The sequence below is a fragment of the Narcine bancroftii genome, chromosome 7 (assembly GCF_036971445.1).
Source record: "Narcine bancroftii isolate sNarBan1 chromosome 7, sNarBan1.hap1, whole genome shotgun sequence".
Lineage (NCBI taxonomy): Eukaryota > Metazoa > Chordata > Chondrichthyes > Torpediniformes > Narcinidae > Narcine > Narcine bancroftii.
Genome location: NC_091475.1, coordinates 210,612,620 through 210,636,242, shown reverse-complemented (window position 1 = coordinate 210,636,242; position 23,623 = coordinate 210,612,620). Strand labels below are relative to the sequence as shown.

The window sequence follows — 23,623 nt, the reverse complement described above, 5'->3', positions numbered from 1 at the left end:
GAAGGATTAGGAGGTTAGGAACGTACGAAGGGTTTCAGGTGTTAAATGCTGATGAAGAAGGTTCGTTTTTAACCTGGATTTAAAGAAATTGAGGGAGGAGTCTAGTTTAATGGTCGGGGGTGGGGGGAGGGGAAAAACGCTTTTTATATGGGGCTACAACTGCTGAGGCCCAGTCTCCCCTTTTTTGTGTGCTTAGTGCGTTGAACAGCCAGGCATCCTGCGGTAGCTGGCCTGAACTGCTTGAAAAAGTGGAGTAGGGTGGAAGCAGATTGGAGATGTTCGGGGGGGGTGGGGGAAAGGTCATTGAGGGCCTTATATGTAAATAGCAGCAGCTGGAACTCAATTCCGAGCCGCGTCGGCAGCCACTGGTGGGAGGGCAGAATTGGTGTGATATGGTCCCTCTTCTTGGCACCTGTGTCGAGGACCCTAGTCATGGCATTCTGAAATGATTGGAGGCGGGTTAGGGAGGACTGGCTAATCCCAGAGTTAGCGTAGCCCAGACGTGAGAAGATAAGGGCGTGAATAACCCTTTCAAGGTCCTTGAGTGAGAGGTGCAGTTTTATTTTAACAACTGAAAGAATGTAGAGAAGATTTACTAGGATGTTGCCAGATCTTCAGGAGTTGAGTGACATGGAAAGATTAAACAGGTTAGGACTTTATTCCTTGGAGCGAAGAAGAAAGAGGGGAGATTTAATAGAGGTTTACAGGATTATGAGAGGTATAGACTGAGTGACTGTGAGGAGGCTTTTTCCACTTATATTGGGGGAGATAAAAATGAGAGGTCATAATTTTAAGCTGAAAGGGGAAAGGTTTGGGGGAACATTAGGGTAAAGTTCTTCACTCTGAGAGTAATGGGAGTGGGGAACGAGTTGCCATCTGATGTGGTGAATGAGGGCTCAATCTTGAGTTTTAAGAATAGATACATGGATGGGAGAGGTTTGGAGGGTTATGGAATGGGAGCGGGTCAGCAGGACTAAGGAGACGATGGTCAGCCCAGACTAGAGGGGCTGAATGGCCTGTTTTCTGTGCTGTTGCGTTCTACGGTTCTATAACCTTTGCTGCCCTGGCTAATCAAGAACCTATCCATCTCTGCCTTAAATACACCCAATGACCCGGCCTCCAGACCTGCCTGTGGCAACGTTCCACAGATTTACCACCCTCTGGCTAAAGAGATTCCTCCGCACCTCTGTTCTAAGTGGACGCCCTTCAACCTTGAAGTTAAGCACGCAAGCTCACCGTAACCTTTCCTTGAGCATTCATGTTGAAGTCCTGACAGCCAGCATGACACGGAGAGATGAACTCAATGTCCTTGTGAATACAGACGGGGTTGTAGACTTGATCCTGGCAGGAGCATCCTTCATTACAGTTCAGTCGAACGTCCAGAGTGCTGCCAATTGTGGGGAGAGATGACAATCAATTATTTCATTGATTTACAGACAAATCCACAAGGTGAGAACTTAGCAGTCAGATGTGATTTTGGTAATTGTGTAGGAGAAATACCATTGTGTCCTGATTTACCCCCTGAGAAGGTGGGATTGGTGAACATCCTTTTAGAACACGTGGCATCATTCTGGTGAAGGAGCTACCCTAGTGCTGGGGTGGGAGGGAGGGGGTGAGAGTGAAGGGTGGGTGATGGATTTCCAGGTCAGGACTCAGTGTGACCTAGAGGGGAACCTGCGGGCGGCGGTGTTCCCCTGGACCCACTGCCCTTGTCCTTCTCGAGGGGGGTGGGGAGACCAGGGGTAGGGCTGGGAGCAGCTGTCAGAGTGGCCATTGGGGGAGTGGTCACTGCAGTGGTTTTGTAGACAGTACACTCTGCAGATATGGTGTGTCAGGTGGGGGGAGGGAGGGTGGGAGGGTGTAGGGGCAGAGGGAAGGAGTGTATAGGGGTGGTGGGAATGTGTAGGGGATGGAGGGAGGGAGTATGTAGAGGCGGAGGGAGGGAATGTGTAGGGGACGGAGGGAGGGAGTGTGTAGGGGTCAGAGGGAGGGAGTGTGTAGGAGACAGAGGGAGGGAGTGTGTAGGGGATGGGGAGGGAGTGTGTAGGGGATAGAGGGAGGGAGTGTGCAGGGGAGGGAGGGTGCAGGGGTGGGAGGGTGCAGGGGAGGGTGCAGGGGAGGGAGGGTGCAGGGGAGGGAGGGTGCAGGGGAGGGAGGGATGGTGTGTGTAGACGATGGAGGGATGGTGTGTGTAGGATCGGAGGGAGGGAGTGTGTAGGATCGGAGGGAGGGAGTGTGTAGGGGTCAGAGGGAGGGAATGTGTAGGGGTCAGAGGGAGGGTGCAGGGTTGGAGGGAGGGAGTGTGTCGGGGTTGGAGGGAGGGAGTGTGTAGGGGTCGGAGGGAGGGAGTATGTAAGGGTCGGAGGGAGGGAGTGTGTAGGAGATGGAGGGAGGGAGTGTGTAGGGGATGGAGTGAGGGGGTGTGTAGGGGATAGGAAGGGTGTGTGTAGGGGTGGAGGGAGGGAATGTGTAGGGGATAGAGGGAGTGTGTAGGGGCGGAGGGAAGGAGCGTGTAGGGGCGGAGGGAAGGAGCGTGTAGGGGCGGAGGGAAGGAGCGTGTAGGGGCGGAGGGAGGGAGCTTGTAGTGCCGGTGGGAGGGAGCATGTAGTGGTGGTGGGAGGGAGCATGTAGTGGCGGTGGGAGGGAGTGTGTAGGGGCAGAGGGAGGGTGTAGGGGTCAGAGGGAGGGAGGGAGTGTGTAGGAGATGGAGGGAGGGAGTGTGTAGGGGATGGAGTGAGTGCATGTGTAGGGGATGGGGAGGGAGTGTGTAGGGGCGGAGGGAAGGAGCGTGTAGTGGCAAAGGGAAGGAGTGTGTAGGAATGGAGGGAGGGAGCGTAGGGAGTGTGTAGGGGCAGAGGGAGGGAGTGTGTAGGGGATAGAGGGAGGGAGTGTGTAGGGGCGGTGGGAAGGAGCGTGTAGTGGCAAAGGGAAGGAGTGTGTAGGGATGGAGGGAGGGAGCGTAGGGAGTGTGTAGGGGCAGAGGGAGGGAGTGTGTAGGGGTTGGTGGGAGGGAGTGTGTAGGGGTCGGAGAGAGGGAGTGTGTAGGGGATGGAGGGAGGGCATGTGTAGAGTGGGAGTGTGTAGGGATGGAGGGAGGGCATGTGTAGAGAGGGAGTCTGTAGGGGATGGAGGGAGGGCGTGTGTAGAGAGGGAGTGTGTAGGGATGGAGGGAGGGCATGTGTAGAGAGGGAGTCTGTAGGGGATGGAGGGAGGGCGTGTGTAGGGTGTGCTTGACCTCATCAAGTGGGGCACTGGGTATAAAAAGTAAGGAGGTCAATGTTTATTAAACTTTGGTTCGGCCGCATCTCAGTGCAGGAAGAATGTAGAAGCTTTGTACAGGGTACAGAAGAGATTGATCTGGATTTGGAGAACATGTCATATGAGGAAAGATTCGCAGAGTTGGGGCGAACTCAATCCAGGGTGAGTGGGTTCACACCTGCCATAGATCTCCTCCGTCTGCTGTCACACTTCCAAACCCCCCCCCCCCGCCACCCCGGCGAACCAGAGATACGCATGTGCTTATAGTACGTGCAGACGAAACCAGGTGGTTCATTTTGGTGACACCCTCTCTGGGGATGCTAGTGAGTGCGTGAGGCAAATTCTGCCCCCCTTTTGTGCCAACCCTGCATATAGGTTCATGCAGGGGGGGTGTTTAAGGTTAGCGCAATGCTTTTACAGCGCCAGCCATCAGGACTGGGGTTCAAATCCAGCGCTGCCCAATAACGAATTTGTACGTTCTCCCCGTGTCTGCGCGGGCTTTTCATTGGGGGGGGGCTCTGGTTTCCTCCCACCCTTCAAAACATACCGGGGACTGGAGGTTAATGTAATTGGGCGGCACTGACGCCCAATAGAGATTATGAGAGGCATGGATAGAGTGGACAGCCAGGAACTTTTTCCCTGGGTGACAGTAGCAAATATGAGAGGGCACCTGAAACTATTTAAAGTTTTAAATTTAATTTACAGAATGGAAGAAACTGATTCCCAATTAGACTCAAATTAACATACATTTTGGAGGGTGGGAGCCCCATATAAAACCCAGGCGGACAATGTGCAAACTCCTTACCGACAGCGGTGTATTCGAACCTGGGTCACTGGTTCTGCACTAACCGTTGCTGCCCAAACATCTGTTTAAGGCGAGGGGAGGAAAGTTGAGGGTGAGACATCTGGGATGAGGTTTCACACTGAGAGTGGTGGATGCCGGGAGGGGCGGTGGAAGCTGGTGCAACTTAGACTGGCACATGGATGCAAAGAAAATAGAGGCTTATGGGTGTGAGGTCGGATAGCTTCAGATTGTTGAGCAGGTTTTAAAATGTAGGTCAGCACAACTTTGTGGGCCAAAAGGTCTGTATTTTGCTGTAATGCTCTTTATTCTTTGTTACGTTTAAGGAGAGGGTTGACAAAGTTGAATGGAAATGTGTGACAGAGTATATAGATATGTTTTTGGGAGATAAATTGGGGCACGTTTGTTCGAGTAGGTCACATACAAACACAGATCTCATTTAAAATATTGGAGCTCTGCCCCATGCGAGACATGTTGGGGCCTCAGAGACTTTGCAAAAGCTTTGGAGAGGGCCCAAGAGACTTCACTAATTGTTGTTTTGAAAAGCAACACCTGAAAGAACTGGTCAGAGCTGCAATCTGTCTGAATGCAGTTGGCTGTTCTAAGAGGGTCATGTGGTTTTGCAAGCAGAGAGAGTCAAACACGCTTTTCTCTCCATAAGAGAGAGAGAGAGACACACACACACAGATCAATTCTACAGTTTTACAGTTCAGCAGCAGGTGGGACTGGAACAAGACAAGCTGGCAAGCTTGTGGAAAAACCCCATTTGGAAGGCAGGTTGTGAGTGCTTAGTTCAGCCTGGTCAAAGCCCTTGTAGTTCATGCAAGAGCAGAGGACTGGCTGTCTAATGTTTCACTTGGAATAAGGGAAACAAAAAGGAACTCTGTGGTGATCTGAAAGAAAGAGGTGATCATCCAGAAAATCCTGACGGGGCAAGTTTCTTCGGCAAGGCACTGAAGTGGCTGGTTACAAGGAATCAGTTGTGGGTGTCCAGCATACAACAAATCTCTCTCTGAAAACCTTCCTGAGTGGTAACCATTTACCTTTCAAGCACCAAATTCTGGTGAACTTTATAAATGTTAAATTCTGTGCACAGTCTAAGAATTGCCTGCAACCAGTGAACTTCGGGGAATGAGAAGTGAGATTGGACTGTGAATCAAAGAACTTTTCTGAACTTAAATACACATTACATACACATGTGCTTAGAATTAGAAAGGGGTTAAGTTAGGTTAGTTAAGTCAATAGTGATAAGTTAAAATGTGATTCTGTTTTCATGTTTAAAGACAATTAAAAGCAACTTTTGTTTTAATCACCATTTGTCTTGGTGAATTTCTATTGTCTCTGGGTTTTTGGGTCCTCTGGACTCATAACAAATGAGTGGGGCAAGTTTTTCCACATAGAGTGGTAGGTGCCTGGAATGGGCTGAAAGAAATAGCCTTGGAAGCAAGTACATTAGTTGTGTTTACGAGGCTTCCAGGTAGACATGTGACTTGTGAAGAGGATGGACGGATATGGATCACATCCTCACAGCAGAGGTTTAGTTGAATTTGGAGACTATGTTTGTTATAGACACATGGGCCAAGGGCCTGTTCAACGTCACACCACAAGCCTGGAGTGTGGCACTCCGACCCTCAACCTTAGATTATTTCAATGCACACTGTGCCTTACCCATTGATGGGGTGGTTCACCCCTGCGACTTTCTGCGTGGCACAGCCCAGGAACAAGAGTGGGGTGGCGGCACAGATGGAGGTGAAGATGGACAGGCAGCACATGACGGCTGACCCTCTGAGGGAGATGCTGAACCTCCTCATTATCATGCCACCCATCAGGATGCCCAAGACTGCTCCGGGAACGTGGATGCTTCCTTGGGGGCAGAACAGAAGGAAAACGGAATGATCTGACATTAATCCAGGATGAGTTTCCCTCGGCAACTGCACACCCCGCGGCATCCACAGGCAGTCGAGATTTTGGGCCTGGACCTTTCGTTGGGAGAGCCAAATTTCAGGCAGGTATCTGAATATAAAGGGTCAGGGGGGAGGAAGGGGCAGGAGAAGGATCACAGGTAAAAGTTGGATACAGGTCAGAGGGTAGAAGAGGCTGAGAAGAGATAGGGGAAGAGGTTCAAGGGTCTCTGAGAGAAGGAAGGGAAGGGGTGGTGAGATGGAGAAAGGGGTAGAGAAAGAGAGAGACTAGGGATGGGGTTAACAGAAATTGGAGAAGTTGATATTGATGGAGACTTATAAGGTGTTGATCCTCAAATTTGCATGTAGTCTCAATTTAGCAGTGCATGAGGCTGTGGACAGACATGTCGCTGTGGGAATGGTGGGCCACTGGGAGGTTCTTGCTATTGTAGGGTCAGAGCAAAGGTGCCCAACTAAACAATCTTCCAGTCTGCGTCCAGTCTCTCCAACGTAGAGGAGGCCACACAGGGCCCTTGAAAGGACCAGGACACACCGGAGTTCTTTACATAGACAGCAAATGTTCAGGGGAATATGGGCCAAAATTTAGGAAATGAGACAAACTTGGACACTATAGGACTGGCAGGGACATTGAGCTGAAAGGCCAGTTACCAAGCTGTGCGTCTCTGTGCACGTGCAGGAGGAGAAATGGTGTTTGGTTCAGGTCTCCTTGTTGCAGGAAGGATGTAGATGCTTCGGAGAAGGTCCAAAGGAGGGTGACCAGGATGCTGCCTGGATTAAGAACATGTCTTGTGAGGCAAGGTTAACAGAGCTGGGGCTTTTCTCTGTGGAGCGACAGAGGTTGACAGACAAGAGAAAAGCCCCAGCTCAGTCAACCTTGCTTCATAAGACATGCTCTCCAAGGCAGGTAACATCCTGGTAAATCTCCTCTGCACCCTCTCCACAGCTTCCACATCCTTCCTGCAATGAGGCCACCAGAACGGAACACAATACTCCAAGTGTTGCCTCACCAGAGTTTTATAGAGCTGCAATTTTTGAGCTCACAGCTTTTGAACTCATTCCCCCAGCCAATGGAGGACACCATACAGGTTCTGACTACTCTACTTCTAGTCCAGTGGTTTTCAACCTTTTTCTTTCCACTCACAACCCACTTAAAGTAATCCCCACACCATCAGTGCTCTGTGATTAGTAAGGGATTTGCTTAAGGTGGGATGTGGGTGGAAAGAAAAAGTTTGGAAACCCCTGTTTTAATGGTACCTCATTGACTCTTTATGTGCATGGTTTCAGAACTCCAAAGGAAATGGGCCAATGACCATTTTTCTCCAGCAAAATATTTCAGTAACAATTGGGTCTAGAGCAATGATTTTCAACCTTTCCTTTCCACTCACATCCCAACTTAAGCAATCCCTTACTAATCACAGAGCACCATTGGCCTAGGGATTACTTAACGTGGGATGTGAGTGGAAAGAAAAAGGTTGTGAACCACTGCTGTAGATGGATAACAGACATGGGTAGAAATGCAGCAGATAGAGTTTTATCCAGAAAATTGGGAGGTGTTGGACTCTGGGAGGTCACACGTAAGGGGAATGTACACAATTAAAAGCATTGATGTATTGAGGGGTCTGTACAGCTCCTTGAATGTGGTCACGGACGTTTGGAATATCACCCCCTTCCCTCCGAATCCAATCCCCAACAATTCCCATCCTTGGCCAACAATGGGAAGGGAAGGGGGGTGGGTGAAGGACGGATGAGAAGTGAGAATATCCCACCCACCACCCCCTCTTGCCCCCCCCACCCCATCCGAGGTGCTCACCGATTAACAGGTTGGCGAAGGAGGCTGTCACAGAGAACTGTTGCTCGAGGAACTTGCTGATGAAGACCGTCAGCCCTGACATCAGGGCCGACAAACATACCTGCGCCAGCACCACCGTCAGGTAAACCCAACTCCTCAATGTCCTCACCAGGATCCGAGGGAAGCCTGCAGCAATGCACAGAGAACGGGAGGAACTCAGCGGGTTGGGCAGCACCCACGGAAGGCAATTGACTGTCAACTTTTCATACCGGAATCACTTCATCAGGACACGCAGGGCAGAAGAATCCCAATTAAATGGGCTGGGGGTGGGGGAGGGGCATGGGCTGGAAGGTGATGGGTTCGTTCAGGAGGGAGGGGGAAAGAAATGGGAGAAATAAAGGTTAGAATCTTGGAGGTAATTGGGAAGGCATCATGTCAACCTACTGCATCACCGTGTGGGTACGGTTGCTGCAGAGAAATGGATTGGAGGTCAATCCACAGGACCATAAGAGTGGAAGAGAGGATCACTGGGGTCACCCTCCTCCCCCGTCGATGTGATCTACTGGGATCGTTGTCTGAAGCGGGCACGCAAAATCAAGCACTCCTTCCATCCTGCACACAGTGTTCTTCAGCCGCTCCCGTTGGGAATGAGATACAGGAGGATCAGAGCCAGCACCGCCAGGCTGAGGAACAGCTTCTTCCCGCGGACAGTGAGAATGCTGAACAACCAAAGGAACTGTTCACACTGACCCTCCATTATTTATTCTATCTATAATGGTGTGATTTCAACTTCCCTAATATTGACTGGCACCTACTGACTGCAAGGGGATAGATGGGGCCGAATTTTTCTGGTGTATTCAGGTAGGATTTTTGATACAGTCTGTGGACCAGCTGACGAGAGGAGAATGAACCTGGTCAGGTGGCAACCTCTCGGTGGGGGAGCACAACTAACAAAATCCAGACTAACAAAATGTGTTAATTGGATATGATAAGGGATGAGGTAGAATTTATCATGAGTGGGAATGGAGAATGATGGGGGGTGGGTGGGGTTTAACAAAAGCAGGTGAGGTGCTCCCATTGTGGTCTCCCCTACGTCGGAGAGACTGGGCGGAGACCGGGAGATCACTTCGTTGAGCACCTCGGCTCTGTCCGCTGCGATAGTGGGAATCTCCCAGTGACCACCCATTTCAATTCCCCGTCCCATTCCCTTGCCCACGTCTGACCATGGTCTCATGCACCATCAGACCGAGACCACCTGAAAATTGGAGGTGGCTGATCGCCCTCCAACCAGATGGCAGTAATTTTGACTTCTCTGGCTTTTGTTAAAGGCCCATTGTCTCTCCATTCCCTGTCTCCTTTCTTACAGACATGAAGAATTCTACCTGGCCCCTTATCACATCCAATTAACACCTTTTGTTGGTCTGGATTCCTCCCCCGTTGTTTGAATTCTGAGACTTTCTGATATCTCCTGATTCTGCCTTTTCATGAGATGGGCTCATGCCCATAAGGTCAACACCTGTATCCAATATATCTGGACAACCCTGCAGGTCAATAACAAGGTGTCTCACGTCCTGATGGGGTTCGAGGAGAAAAACCATGTGACATTAATGAAAGCTTTCTCCCTGTGGCTGTGCGCGAGATTCCTCCGGTTCCTCCCACCGTTCAAAAAAACGTCTAGGGGAGGGGTAGGTCAACTGGGCACCAGAGCTGGTGGTCCGAAGTGGCCCATTACCGTGCTGTATGTCTAAAGCCTCGTCTCCTCACAGAGGAACAGGGACCCTTCATAGCCGCAGCTGAGGGGAGGAGGATCCTGTCCCGGGCGGACCTACGCAGAACAGCAAGACCAGATAACATATCTGTTTGGTGCTGCAGCCCGCCTGATGGAGATCCTAACAACATCTCAATCCAACAGTCTACTGTCCCCGTAGGATCCAAGGCAGCCCTCGAGCGATGTCCAGTGGCACTGACCGCCATCATTGAAGTGCTTAGAGTGACTGGGAATGGAGCACATGAAACCCACTGCAGTTTGCCTATCTGCCAAACTGATCCAGGGATGGCGCAATAGCTCTGAGCCTCCTGCCCCACTTAGATAAAGATGCCTCGCATGCCAGGCTCTTGTTCATCGACTTCAGTTTGGCGATCAGCATGATCGTACCTCAGAGGCCGTCCTCGCTGGGTCACCGCACTCCAACTGGATCCTTGACTTCTTGACCGAAAGACCACAGTCCGTTTGAGTTGGACAGGAAAAGAACCCGAAGCCCCGTCATGTTGAACAGCGGCCCCCCTCCGGGCTGTGCGCCCGTTCACGCTGCCGACTCACGACTGCACTGCCAGATTTATCACTTACAGGCTCATCAAATTTCCAGATGACACACAGTCCACGGCCTTATCGGCAACGTCGATGAGTTAGTTCCCAGAGACGAGGTGCAAGAACAACAACCGGAGGCTCAACGTGGACAAAACAAAGAAGATGATTGTTGTCTTCAGGAGGACGAAAGTCGATCACTCCCCACTCACTATATGTTAATGGTTCCAACACGGAGAGTGAAGACCGCAAAGTTCCTTGGTATCCATTTAAAGGATGATCCTACACTCTTGTCCCTACCTCTGCAACCCCCACCCTCTACATCTTTCCTGTCTCTGTAACCCACTCCAGTCCCTATACTCCTCTATTTTTGTAATTCCCTTCATCCCCTACACCCTCCCTACCTCTGTATTCACTGATCCCCTACAGCCCTCCTTGTCTCTGAAACACCCTCAGTCCCTATACCTCTCACTATTTCTGTAACCCCCTCCAGCCCCTACACCTCTCCCTACCTCTGTACCTGACACCCCTCCCTATCTCTGTATTCACTGACCCCCTACAGCCCTCCTTGCCTCTGAAACACCTGCGGACCCTACACCTCTCCCTATCTCTGTAACTCCCTCCAGCCCCTAAACCTCTCCCCATCTCTATTGGTCCAATGCCCTCCAGCCTCTATGCCCCTCCCCATCTCTGCACCCTTCTCCGGACCCTGACACCCCTTCCCATTTCTGTAAATACCAACCTCTACAACCCTCCATATCTCAGCAATCCCCTTGGCCCCTACAGCTCTCCCTAAATCTGTACCCCTTCCCCCACTCCCTAAATCTGTTCCCCCACTCCCTAAATCTGTTCCCCCACCCCCACCCCAGTCCATTCACTCCTTCCTATCTCCGTAACCTCTTCCGGTCCCAACACCCCTCCCTGTCTCTGCAGAATAATAGCTAAGCACAGACTAGATGGGCCAAAGAGCCTGTTTCTTTGCTGTAGTGTTCAGAGATTCTATGGACATCGGACAAAAAATTAAAGTGACAGAGACATACAGTCCAAAAGAGGCCCTTTGGCCCATTGCATCCATGTGAACCAAGATGGCATTCTGGCCCAGTCCCATGAGTGCATATTTCTATCCATATAGAAACCTTTTCTATCCACACATCTGTGAATGTTGTGATTCTTCCCATTTCTACTCCTTCCTCCAGCAGCTCGTTTCAGATATAGACCACCTTCGAGTGGAAAAAGTTGCCCCTCAGCTCCCCTTTAAATCTCTTCCCTCTCACCTTAAACCTGTTTCTAGAATCATCTACGCTGGGAAATAGACTGTGAGAATTCACTTTAACCGTGCCCCTCCCCATGATAATTTTTTGTAACAATACAGCACGGTAACAGGCCCTTCTGGCCTGCGAGGCTGTGCTGGCCAAATACACGCATGTGACCAATTAACCTCGCGCATCTTTGGAGGATGGGAGGAAACCGGAGCACCTGGAGGAAAACCCACACGGGTCATGGGGAGAGTGTACAAACTCCTTAGACAGTGGCGAAGCCAAACCCGGGTCTCGCCGGCACAGTAATGGTGAAACATGAGAGTCCGCAGACACTGTGATTGTAGTAAAAACAAAAAAAAAATGCCGGAGGAACTCGGCCAGTCCTGCAGCCCGAAGAAGGGCCCACGTCGGTTATTTCTCTTTACCTCCTACGGACGCCAGCTTTTCTGGGCCTTTGCAGTAATAGGGTAAGCCGTTACGCTAACCGTGCTGTCCCCTGGGGTGTCTCAGTGCTCTACAGAGGGGTAAGCAAATCTGCGTTTGGTGGCCCCTGTTCTCCACGGAGGCCAACGCTGACCGCAACCGACTAATGGGGGAAAAGCGCAAGGCGAAGGTTGTTGGGCTGCAGGCAGGTGCGCGCCTGGCCCAGCTGTGCAGAGTGAGAAAGGAAAGTTTGTGCTGAATTCAAGTGGTGAACAAATCCAACTCAACAATGGAAAACAGGCTGGCCAAGCAACAGCAAGAACAGGCCTGCCCAGTTCTGCCATAACTGTCCTCAGGGGACTTAGTATTAGCCCATTTTGTATGCATGTGTATCAAGTCACAGAATTCCACAGCTTGAAATCAACAAGACCAAACTTGTCCCACTCACCTGCATTTTCTCTGTATCCCTTTGAGCCTTTTCTATCCATATACCTGTCCAAAAATCTTTCAGTCATTACACTTCCTCTGGCAGCTCGTTCCACACATCCACCCGAGTGTTTCAGGCACACGAGAAACACCACCCCCCACCCCCAACCCCCGTCCCTTTTAAACCTTTCTCCTCTCATTTTAAATCTAGGCCCTTTAGTTTTCGATTCCCCTCCCCGGGGTAAAAGACTATTTAGAAGTAAATCACAAAAATCTGAACACACTGTGGTTGAAGCAAAAGCACAAAATGCTGGAGAAACGCAACTGGTCAGAGTGAAGCAACACTTCACGTGTGTACCTACAGGACTGATTTACTGCGTCCAGTGCTCCTTTTGTGGCCTTCCCTGCATCGGAGCGACGGGTCGCAGTCTGGGAGACTTGGCTGAGTACCTCCGCTGCATTAACAGAGACAACCCAGTAGCCAACTATTTCAATTTTCCAGGTCTCACATGCCAGTCCACTATCCCACCCAAACCATTATTTTCCGTCGGGCACCCTCCCAGTGGTTCTCAACCTTTTTCTTTCCACTCTCATCCCACTTTAAATAATCCCTCCGCCATCGGTGCTCTGTGATTAGTAAGGGATTGCTTAAGATGTTATGGAAGTGGAAAGAAAAAGTTTGCTTTAATTGTCCCTCATTGACTCGTTATGTGCATGGTTTCAGAACTCTAAAGGAAATGGGTCAATGACAATTTTTCTCAAGCAAAATATTTCAGTCACAATTGGGTCTAGAGCAGTGATTCTCAACCTTCCCTTCCCACTCACATCCCACCTTAAGCAATCCCTTACTAATCACAGAGCACCGATGGCATTGGGATTAAAGTGGGATGTGAGTGGGAAGGTTAAGAACCACTGTGGTGGCATTAACATCGACTTCCCTCCCTCCTGCTGACCTGCTTGTTTTATTTTCCCCTCTCCCTTTCCAGTATTTCCAGTTCTCCTTCCTCCCACTTACCCAGCCATCCTAAGACAAACATTTGACGGTCTGACGCTAAATACAAACCGTATGTTCCTGTTCCGACTTACCTACAAATCCACTTAAAGTTAGACGGAGGAACGGATCTCGTTTGTAACCCGGGGATTCCCTTTCATGTTTTACTACAAGAATCCTGACCTGCTGAGTATATTGTTTTTTTTTGATTTAGACATACAGTACTGTCATTCCGGCCCATGATCCCTTGCCACCCAAATAGTCTCATTAAACCAACCCCATATGACTTTGGAGTGTGGGAGGAAACCAGAGCACCTGGAAGAAGCTCACACAGTGTGGAGGAATAGAGAGATCTTGGGGTCTAGGTCCCTAGATCCCTCAAAGTTGCCGCTCAAGGTTGGGTTAAGAAGGTGTATGGCATACTGGCCTACATTAGTCAGGGGATTGAGCTTGAGAGTCATGAGATCACATTGCAGCTTACAACTTCGCCGGATTCGAACCCGCGCCAACCAATCATGAATGACTTGTGCACTTGTCGACAAACGGGATCTTGAATCTTGAACATTCAAGAAGGCAGGGTGGATTTCAGCGATGCCTACTTTTGATGAACTGCAGCAGTGACATTTTCTGCAATGCATTGTCCTCTTTGGCTTTTAGCTCCTCCAAGTTTTTTTCCAAATTGCCTTCAGTTCTGTGACCTTTGGTACCCTAGGACACAAAGAGGGGCAAGAACAGTCATTCATTCAAGCATCCCAGCGCATCAATTATGTGCAAAAGCTTGTCCCGTTCTGCTGTCCACTGAGGGCAGGGTTAGTCACATCACATCTTCACTCCCCGCACCCCCCCCCGCCGCCGACCTGCCCCAACCCCCACCGTGAATTTTCGCCATCTCATCCAACAGGATTGTGAAGGCGCACTTAGCCCAACGCAGTCACCCAGATTCAAATCATCCCACATCCCAAACACGTGCCAGACTCTCCAAATAACTCACTCCCTCCAGTTCCGATAACATTGAACAGAGAACATTGAATATTCCAGCACAGTACAGGCCCTCCGGCCTATGACGTGTACAAGCTGACTCAACTCTCTAAACCTTCCCTACATCACGTCCATAAGCCTCTATTTTTCTTGCATCTATGTGCCTGTCTAAGAGTTTTTTTAAAATCTCCCCTGGCAACGCATTCCAGGCCCCCACCACTCTCTGTGTAAAACAAACTTATCCTTGACACCCCATCTGGACTTTCCTCCCTCGCTTTAAACGGATTACCTCTGGAATTTGCAACTGTCACCCCGGGAGAAAGATGCTGACTGTCCACCCTATCTAAGCCCCTCATAATCTTATGCACCTCCATTAAGTCCCCTCTCAGCCTTTGTCACTCCAAAGCTCTGTCAATTTCACTTCATACGACATGTTTTCCAATCCAGGCAACATCCTGTTCAATCTCCTCTGCGCCCTCTCCAAAGCTTCCACAACCTTCCTGCCATGAGGTGACGAGAACTGATCGTGTGTGGTCGCACCAGAGTTTTATAGAGTTGCAACATGATCTCATGACTCTTCAGTTCAATCCCCCAACTACTATAGGCCAACATATTGTACGTCTTCTTAATCCCAAGATGTTTCAATTCCTCCACACTGTTGAATCCTGCCATTGACCATGTACTCTGCCTTCACGTTTGACCTTCCAAAGTGTATAACGTCACCATTTTCTGGATTGAACTCTGCCTGCCACTTCTCCGCCAAACTCTACATCATGTCTCTATCCCATTGTAACCCTGACCACCTTCTAAACTATCCACAACACCTCCAGCCTTCGTGACATCTACAAACTTATTGACCCATCCCGGTGAATCATGGTTCGAGAAGGCTCGTGCTCCCACTTTCTCACAGGCTGTTTGGGTTGGGCAAAAGACATTGCTCTTGCCAGATACCACGTGTGAAAAGTTGAAGCATTGAGCATAACTGCCACAGATCGAAAATCCCCAGATGCGAAGGGACCTGGGAGTCCTCGTGCAGGACGGCCTGAAGGTGAACTTACAGGTTGAGTTGGTGGTGAAGAAGGAAAATGTGATGATGGCGTTCATTTCAAGAGGAACTGAACACAAGTGCAGGGATGTGATGTTGAGGCTTTATAAGGCGCTGGTGAGACCTCACTTGGGGTATTGGAGCAGTTTAAGAAAGGATGTGCTGACATTGGAGGTGGTTCAGAGAAGGTCACAAGGAGGAAAGAGTCATCATATGAGGATCATTGAACAGCTCTTGGCCTGCACTTTTTGAAATTTAGGAGAATGAGGAGGTCTAATCGAAACATTTCAACTGTTGAAAGGCATAGATCAGTGGTTCTCAACCTTTTTCTTCCCACTCACATCCCACTTTAAGTAATCCCTACGCCATCGGAGCTCTGTGATTAGCCAACGATTGCTTAAGGTGGGATCTGGGTGGAAAGGGAAGATTGAGAATCACTGCTCTAGACTCAATTGTGACTGAAATATTTTGCTTGAGAAAAATGGTCATGGGTCCATTTCCTTTGGAGTTCTGAAACGGTGCACATAATGAGTCCATGAGGGACGATTAAAACAGTGGTTCTCAAACATTTTCTTTCCACCCACATCCCACCTTACTAATCACAGAGCACCGATGGCAGAGGGATTACTTAAAGTGGGATGTGAGTGGGAAGGGAAGGTTGAGGACCACATGCTTTAGAGTCCCGTCCACCATTCCGTGAAATTTTACTTTTTAAAACGATTGACAACACAGTAGAAGCTGATCCCAGCCGTTGAAATCCATGCCACCCAGTCACTCCTTATCGACCTACCAACCCTTTATGATTTTGGAGGGTGGGAGGAAAATGGAGCACCCGAGGGAAAACCACACAGGTCACGGGGAGAGCGTACAAACTTCTTGAAGAAAATGCTGATTCGAACCCGGGTCGCTGGCCTCTGAATAGCTTTTACGCACCTGATTACATTGTAATCCCTCCATCCCAATGCCTTTTTGTCAACGAGAGGGTCCCAGAGTGCAGGGACCCATTCCATTTTTCTGCCCTTCATAATTATGTAATGCATCCAAGCATCCCAAGTTCAAGGGCACTTTTCATCTGATTGTACAACCTGACGAAACTGCGTTCTCCAGGACACTGCAAAATCACTCGCAGACATAACACACATACAAACAAATGACGCATATGCACCCTTCGTACACACAAATATTACATTGAATAAATATTATTGTTAAATAAATAGTGGAGTCATGGAGGATTTTTCTGAGCATCAATAAATTGTTCAGCGTTCTCACTGCCCATGGGAAGAAGCCTCATGGGGCTGGCTCTGACATCCTCTCTTCCCCGACGGGGGCAGCTGGAAGATGCTGTGTACGGGGTGGATGATTTTTCGCGCAACAATCCCGGTAGATCACGTTGATGGTGGTGGGGGGTGGGGGGAGAGACCCCAGTGATCCTCTCTGGTGCTCTTCTGAACCTGTGGATTGACCTCCAATTGATTTCTCCACAGCAACCTTTGGTGCAGCCGGCCAGGATGCTCTCGATAGAGCTCCTGTAGAAGGTGGACGTGATGGTGGCCGGTAGCCTCGCCCTGATTGGTTTGCACTGCATCTTGATCATCATTCAGGTGCCTCGCCATTCGGCGTGGGCGATTAAGTCTCTCCATCTATCACGGTCTCTGATCCTCCGGGCTGCAGATGTTGCCTCCCCTGTTCTCCTTCGGTGAAGGCTCCATCTTTGAGCTGAGACTGCAGTCGATGTTGAGTTCATGATTATACAAGGGGGAAAAATACTGAAGTGGTTTCCCGTTGCCTTCTTCAGTTGCAGTGTCCGCACTGGTCGGGAAACCCTGGCCACCGATCAGCAGATTCATCCGCTTGGCGTTTTTAGTTTTAAAACCCTAAATTCTAACCATCCACCATCTGCAATCCATGGCCTCATGTGACCCTTTTTGGGAGGCTACCACTTGCCCAAAGGGGGCCTGCAGGCTCTCGGATGGAAGGAGCGCCTCACACCTTCTTGTGGTGAGCAGCTGCAGAATATTGACACCAGAGGCATCTTGATACAGCTCACCATATCCCAGGAAGAATATGTGGAGCTCAGAGGAGCACAAAGCAGTAGAAGATTCTGAAAAGAATCCTTACACTCTCCTTCCTTCCGAGAAACCTGGGTGGATTGATTGATCTTGAAAGAGTTGAAATGCAGGACTCACGGGATGAAGGAGTTTGGAACAAGGGCATTTCCAGCATGGGTTGTAATATTAATTCACGTTTTCAGATTTACTTTCACGTTTCCATGCCGTTAGAGGCAGGGAGCACGGAACAGTAATTAACAGTGAAAATACAAGCAGTAAAATAAGATAGGGTGGACAGCCAGCATCTTTCTCCTGGGCGCAACAGTAGCAAACACCAGACAGCCTCTGTAGGAGGTGAGGGGAGACGTCAGGTGTGAGTGATTATTTTTACACACACACTTTTTAAAACGATTGAGATGGTGATGCAGGCTGGTGCAATAGGGAGATTTAAAAGGCTCTTCGACCAGATGCAAGAAAAAGAGAGGTTTATGGGTGTGAGGGAGGGAAGGGTTAGATTGTTGAGCAGGTTTATATGGGTCAGCACGACGTCGAGGGCCGAAGGGCCTGGAATGTTAAGATTATTAAATTAAATTAATCAATGCATCTGTGTAATCGTTAACACCCTCATTGAGCGAAAACATAAAAACTCATTTAAGGACTCTGCACATTATATATATATATATCTAAAATCGATTTTTAAAATAAATATTACAGTTTGTTTTCTCTTCTTTCTTGTTTATATTCTCTCTTTTGTAAACGTATCCTTTCTTGCATACAGGCTGTCCCCGGGTTACGAATGAAATCCATTCCTAGGTCTGTCTTTAAGTCGAATTAGTAGCTAAGTCGGAGCAGGTACACAAGTTCATTTTAGCGCCAGTCAGACAAATTTCTTGAAGTAGGCATCAAGGGAGGTTTGTACAGAGCTCTGGAGGCCTGGTTACAGGGGTAAATAACCATGATCTGACTTAAAATGGCAGACAGTGTTCTCCTTCCTTGGACCAACCAACCGTTGAAGTGGCGCGCAGTCCGTTCGCAAGTACGAGCTGTCCATAAATCAGACGTTTGTAACCCGAGGACTACCTGTATAGTCTATTTTGCACTCCCAATAAGTAGAAATTCTGCCTGGCCCGCAAGAGAAAGAATTGCAGGGTTGTATGCAATGTTATTAATGTACTCGGACAATAAATCTGAACTTTGTCCATAGGAGGTAAAGATATATCACCGATGTTTCAGGCCTGAGCTCTTCTTCAAGGTATAAGCAAAAAGCAGGCAGGCACCTGAATTAAAAGGCAGGGGGAGGAGGGAAGAAGGGGAAGGTAGGAGGGGAAGTGGGGAGGAGTGCAGGCCAACAGGCAAAGGGTGATAACTGGACACGGATGGGAGGGCTGGAGAGGACAGGTGAGAATTGATTGGGGAGAGGGGTGGTTCTATGAATGCAGAGCTGGGGGGAAAGGAGATGGGGGGGAGAGCGAGAGAGTGCACGCTGGATGAGAAAAGGCATTGGGGAAAAAGGGGATGGGAGGATAATGGAAACTGGAGGTCGATGCCTGTTGAGCTGTGCTCCTCTCCCTGCCCTTTCTTCCCTCCACGAACCTTTTCATTCAGTCGCCTGACTGCATTTTGCTCGTACCTCGAGGAAGGGCTCCGGCCCGCGACATCGGTAATGACCTCCTATGGACACTGCGGGATCTGCTGAGTTCCCTCCAGCATCTCTGTGGTTTTACGACAGTCACAATTCCTGCAGGTGTTGCAGTTTCATCCCTTCATCACATTCAAGGAAGGATTCGACTAGAGAGGGTGCAGGAAAGGTTCAGCATGTGGCCAGGATTGGTGGGCTTGAGTTTTAAGGAATGCCTGGTGTCACGTCACAGACCAGCAGCAATAGAAAATCACCAAGACAGTGTTATTTTTAAAATTATATTTTTAATATTAATACTATAACACCTTATCTAAACTTAACTCCTACTATATCCGAATGTGTGTGTGTGTGTGGGGGGGGGGGGGGGTGGAGGGAATACTCGAACCCATTACAGCTTAGGCACAATTCTGGAAAGTTATTCCAAAATCAGTCTTAGAAATCCTGGGTAAAACACAGGATTCTGTTGACACTTGTTTCAAGTGAAAAAACACACAAATGCTGGAGAAACTCAGCAAAGGTGAAGATACGGCACCAACGTTTCGGGCTGGAGCCCTTAATCAAAGCGTGGGGGGACGCGAGAGATGTCCGAACAAAAGAGGGAAATCCGGTGTTGACACGAAGGTGGTTAAACTGATGCCAAGAAGTGATTGCGAATGAGATGAGAGAGATTCTTGCAAACTCACAAGCTCCAGAGCGAGTGCCAGACGAGCGGACGTCACAGCCCCCTTCTCCTTTCGTAGGGGAACCAAAACTAGCGACTTTCACAATACTTCCAGAACCCACACATGGGTCAGTCCAATTAGTACCCTAATTGACCCTTTCTGTGGTCACGGTGGGGATGGCAACTTCACCCGACAGGGAGAAACGAGCAAATTGTCCGTTACAACATGGATCCACTCCAGCACAGCCCCTTCAGATGCTGCCGCTCCAAAGTGCTACTTAAATGATCTGCTGGTCACATAATGTGCTGTCCCTTTACGTCCGTCTCTCCACGTGACTATCCTTGCCTGGACAAAAGCAACAAGTGCTCCTTGGCTTCGTAAAGAGGGTAAACCTTGGACACAGTCTGTCCCTGATTGTTGCCAACTCCATTCTCTCCACAGTTGTGAATGGCTGCAGGTTATGCTAGCCCTCAGTTTGTAAAAATGACAGTCACACTAAAATGAGATGTCTCAAGCTACTGGACAGGCTGGGACTGATTCCTCTGGAGTGAAGAAGGCTGAGGGGGGGACCTTTGGGAGGTTTTTGGAGGACGTAGGTGAGAGAGGAAAGATTTAAAGGGGACCGGAAGGGCACCTTCTTCACATGGTGGGGGGGTTGGAGGTGTGGATCGAGTTGCAAGAGGAAGTGGTAGAGATGGTACAACTGCAGCAATTAAAGATATTTGGACAGATACCTGGATAGGAGAGGTTTAGAGAGATATGGACTGTCCGTAGGCATAAAGGGGACAGCTCAGGTCAGAGCACCAGCTGATTGGCAGGAAGCAGAGTCCAAATACTGGCAGGATATTCAGGTTCGCTGCAGGTTGCTCGTGGTGTCGCCACGGGGGTTGGGGTTGGGGCTGCTTCTTTTTGATGGAATGAATGGTTTGAGGCCAAGTTTGCAGAAGGTAGGTGGGGTAGCAGGTAGTGTCGAGGAAACACAGGGGGGGGGGGGGTGGGCAGGCAGATTAGGAGAATGGGCAGAGAAGTGTCAAATGAAATATTATTTTGCAATGTTTGGTACAAAAAAATAAACAGGCAGACTATCTTCTAAATGGGGAGAAAATTAAAAATCACCAGATGCCAAGGGCCCTGAGAGTCCTCGTGCAGGACAGTCTGAAGGTGAACTTGCAGGTTGAGTCAGTGGTGAAGGCGGCAAATGTGATGTCGGCGTTCATTTCAAGAGGAGTAGAATCTAAGAGCAGGGATGTGATGTTGAGGCCCTGGTGAGGCCTCATGTGGAGGATTGTGAATGGTTTTGGGCTCCTCATTGAAGAAAGGATGTGCTGACGTTGGAGAGGGTTCAGAGGAGGTTCACGAGGATGAAAATGTTATCATATGAGGATCATTGAACAGCTCTTGGCCTGTTCTCGTTGAAATTTTGGAAAATGAGGAGGGTCCAATTGAAACATTTCAACTGTTCAAAGGCGTGAATCAGTGATTCTCAACCTTTTTCTTTCCACTCACACCCCACTTTAAGTAATCCCTAGGCCATCAGTGCTCCGTGATTAGTAAGGGATTGCTTAAGGTGGGATGAGAGTGGGAAGGGAAGGTTGAGAACTGCTTTAATCGTCCCTCACGGACTCGTTATGTGCACGGTTTCAGAACTCCAAAGGAAATGGGCCAATGACCATTTTTCTCCAGCAAAATATTTCAGTAACAATTGGGTCTAGAGCAGCGATTCTCAACCTTCCCTTCCCACCCATATCCCACCTTAAGCAATCCCTTACTAATCACAGAGCACCAATGGCATAGGGATTGCTTAAAATGGGATGGGAGTGGGAGGAAAAAGGTTGAGAGCCTCTGGGATAGATAGACAGATGGGGAAAGGTTGTTCCCCACAGTGGGAGAGTCTAGGACAATAGGGCACAACTTTAGGATTGAAGGGCGTCCTCTTAAATCAGAGATGAGGAGGAATTTCTTCAACCAGAGGGTGGTGAATCTGTGAAATTTGTTGCTGCAGAAGGTTGTGGAGGCCGGGTCATTGTGTGTATTTAAGGCAGGTTCTTGATTAGCCAGAGCATCAAAGGTCATGGGAAAAGGCTGGGCAGAGGGGATGAGTGGGGAAATGAATCAGCTCATAATTAAATAGCGGGGCAGACTCAATGGGCTGAACAGCCTATTTCTGATCCAATGTATTCTGGTCTTATGGTAACTTGGTTGATATGGATTAGTTTTATGAGGCAATAATATCTTTATAACACCCTATAACAGATATTCTCTTTGTTGATCCACCTTTTCTGCTATTTAAACCAGCATATTTCTCCATTTCCCAGTTCAGATGAAGGCTCACAGGTCTGAAATGCTAATCATTCTTCTCTCTCTCCTCAGACGCTGACAGACCTCTTGATTGTTTCCAACATATTCTCTTTGTTTTCTGGCATCTGCAGCATTTTGGATTGTTTTACAAGACCACAAGATGCAAGAGCAGAAGTGGCCAATCACCCCATCAAGTCTGCTCTGCCATCTATCATGAGGTGATTCATCTCCCCAACCTCTCTCCCCGCCCTTCTCCCTGTAACCCTTGATGCCCTGACTGATCAAATACCTGCAAGTCTCTGCCTTTAATACACCCAATGACCTCACTTCCACGGCTGCCTGTGGCAACAAGTTCCACAGACTCACGATCCTCTAGGTAAACAAATCTTTCTGCATCTCTGTTTTAAATTGATGCCCTTTTATCCTGAAGTTGTGGCCTCTTGTCCGAGTCTCCCCTGCCATGGGAAACAACCTTGTCGAATCTACTCTGTCGAGGCCGTACAGCATTCGAAATGCCTCTATGAGATCCCCCCCCTTGTCCTTCTGTACTCCAACGAGTACAGACCAAGAGCTGACAAACATTCCTCAAATGCTAACCCTTTCATTCCTGGTATAATTTTAGTAAATTTTCTCTGAATCCTCTCCAACACCAGTGCACCCTTTATCTAAAACTGTTATGACAGAGTATATTGATATGTTTTTGGGAGATAAATTGGGAAAGGTTTGTTAGAGTAGGTTACATACAAACACTTTAAAACAGATTTTATTTAAAATACTGGAGCTAGACATATCGGCTCCATAGCTATTCCAAGAGCTTTGGAGAGTGCCCAAGAGACTTCATTAATGGATTGTTGTTTACAAAAGGCAACAGATGAAAGATCTCGTTGGAGCCGCAGATTGTCTGGAAGAGAACTTGTTGTTCTAAGAGGATCATGTGGTTTTGCAAGCAGAGAGAGTCAAACAGGCTTTTCTCTCCATAAGAGAGAGACACACATAGAGATCACTTGTACAGTGTTACAGCCAGCTGGGACTGGAACAGGACAAACTGGTAAGCTTATGGAAAGCCCAGTTGTAAGACGGCCTGGTCAAAGCCTTTGTGGTTCATGCAAGAGGAGAGGACTGGCTGTCTAACGTCTCGCTTGGAATAAGGGAAACAAAAAGGAACTTGGTGGTGACCTGAAAGAAAGAGGTTATCATCTGGAAAATGCTGAAGGGGGGCAAGTTTAGTCAGCAAGACACTGGAGTGGCTGAAGGAAGTACATCAGTTGTGGATGTCCTGGAACAACAAATCTCTGAAAACCAACAAGAACCTTCCTGAGCGGTTACCATTTACCTTTCAAGCACCAAAGCCTGGTGAACTTTATAAATGTTAAATTCTGTGCACAGTATAAAAATTGCCTGCAACCAGTGAATTTGGAGGAATGAGAAGTGAGATTGGGCTGTGAATCAAAGAACTTTTCTGAACTTATACACACAAGTGCGCTTAGAATTAGAAGGGGGTTAAGTTAGGTTAGTTAAGTTAAAGTGTGATTGTTTTCATGTTTAAAGATAATTAAAAGCAACTTTGGTTTAAGTAACCATTTGTCTTGGTGAATATCGATTGCTGCTGGGTTTTGGGTCCTCTGTAACATTGTACATGGGTCTGACCTACAGAGTCTCAACATTACATCTCTGCTCTTATACTCTTGTGTGCTATCCCTCTGGATACGAACACCAGCAATGCATTTGCCTTCTTCACCATTGACTCAACCTGGAGGTTAACCTTTTGGGTATCCTGC

The 23,623-nt window shown here is 48.7% G+C and overlaps 1 protein-coding gene across 6 annotated transcripts in view; it reads right to left on the bottom strand.

Annotated features, from left to right (window-relative positions):
* The window catches only part of slco2b1 (solute carrier organic anion transporter family, member 2B1), a 105,214-nt gene that overhangs the window by 16,174 nt on the left and 65,417 nt on the right, over nucleotides 1-23,623 (bottom strand). For all 6 annotated transcript variants that reach the window (XR_011342359.1, XR_011342360.1, XM_069892168.1 and 3 more), the window contains 4 exons: nucleotides 13,775-13,883; nucleotides 7,793-7,957; nucleotides 5,729-5,924; nucleotides 1,237-1,387 (listed from right to left, as the gene is read on the bottom strand). Coding sequence is in view for 4 of the 6 variants with exons in the window: in XM_069892168.1 (XP_069748269.1) it covers nucleotides 1,237-1,387; nucleotides 5,729-5,924; nucleotides 7,793-7,957; nucleotides 13,775-13,883 (621 nt within the window). In the remaining 2 variants the exon portion in view is untranslated. The remainder of the gene's footprint in view (nucleotides 1-1,236; nucleotides 1,388-5,728; nucleotides 5,925-7,792; nucleotides 7,958-13,774; nucleotides 13,884-23,623) is intronic.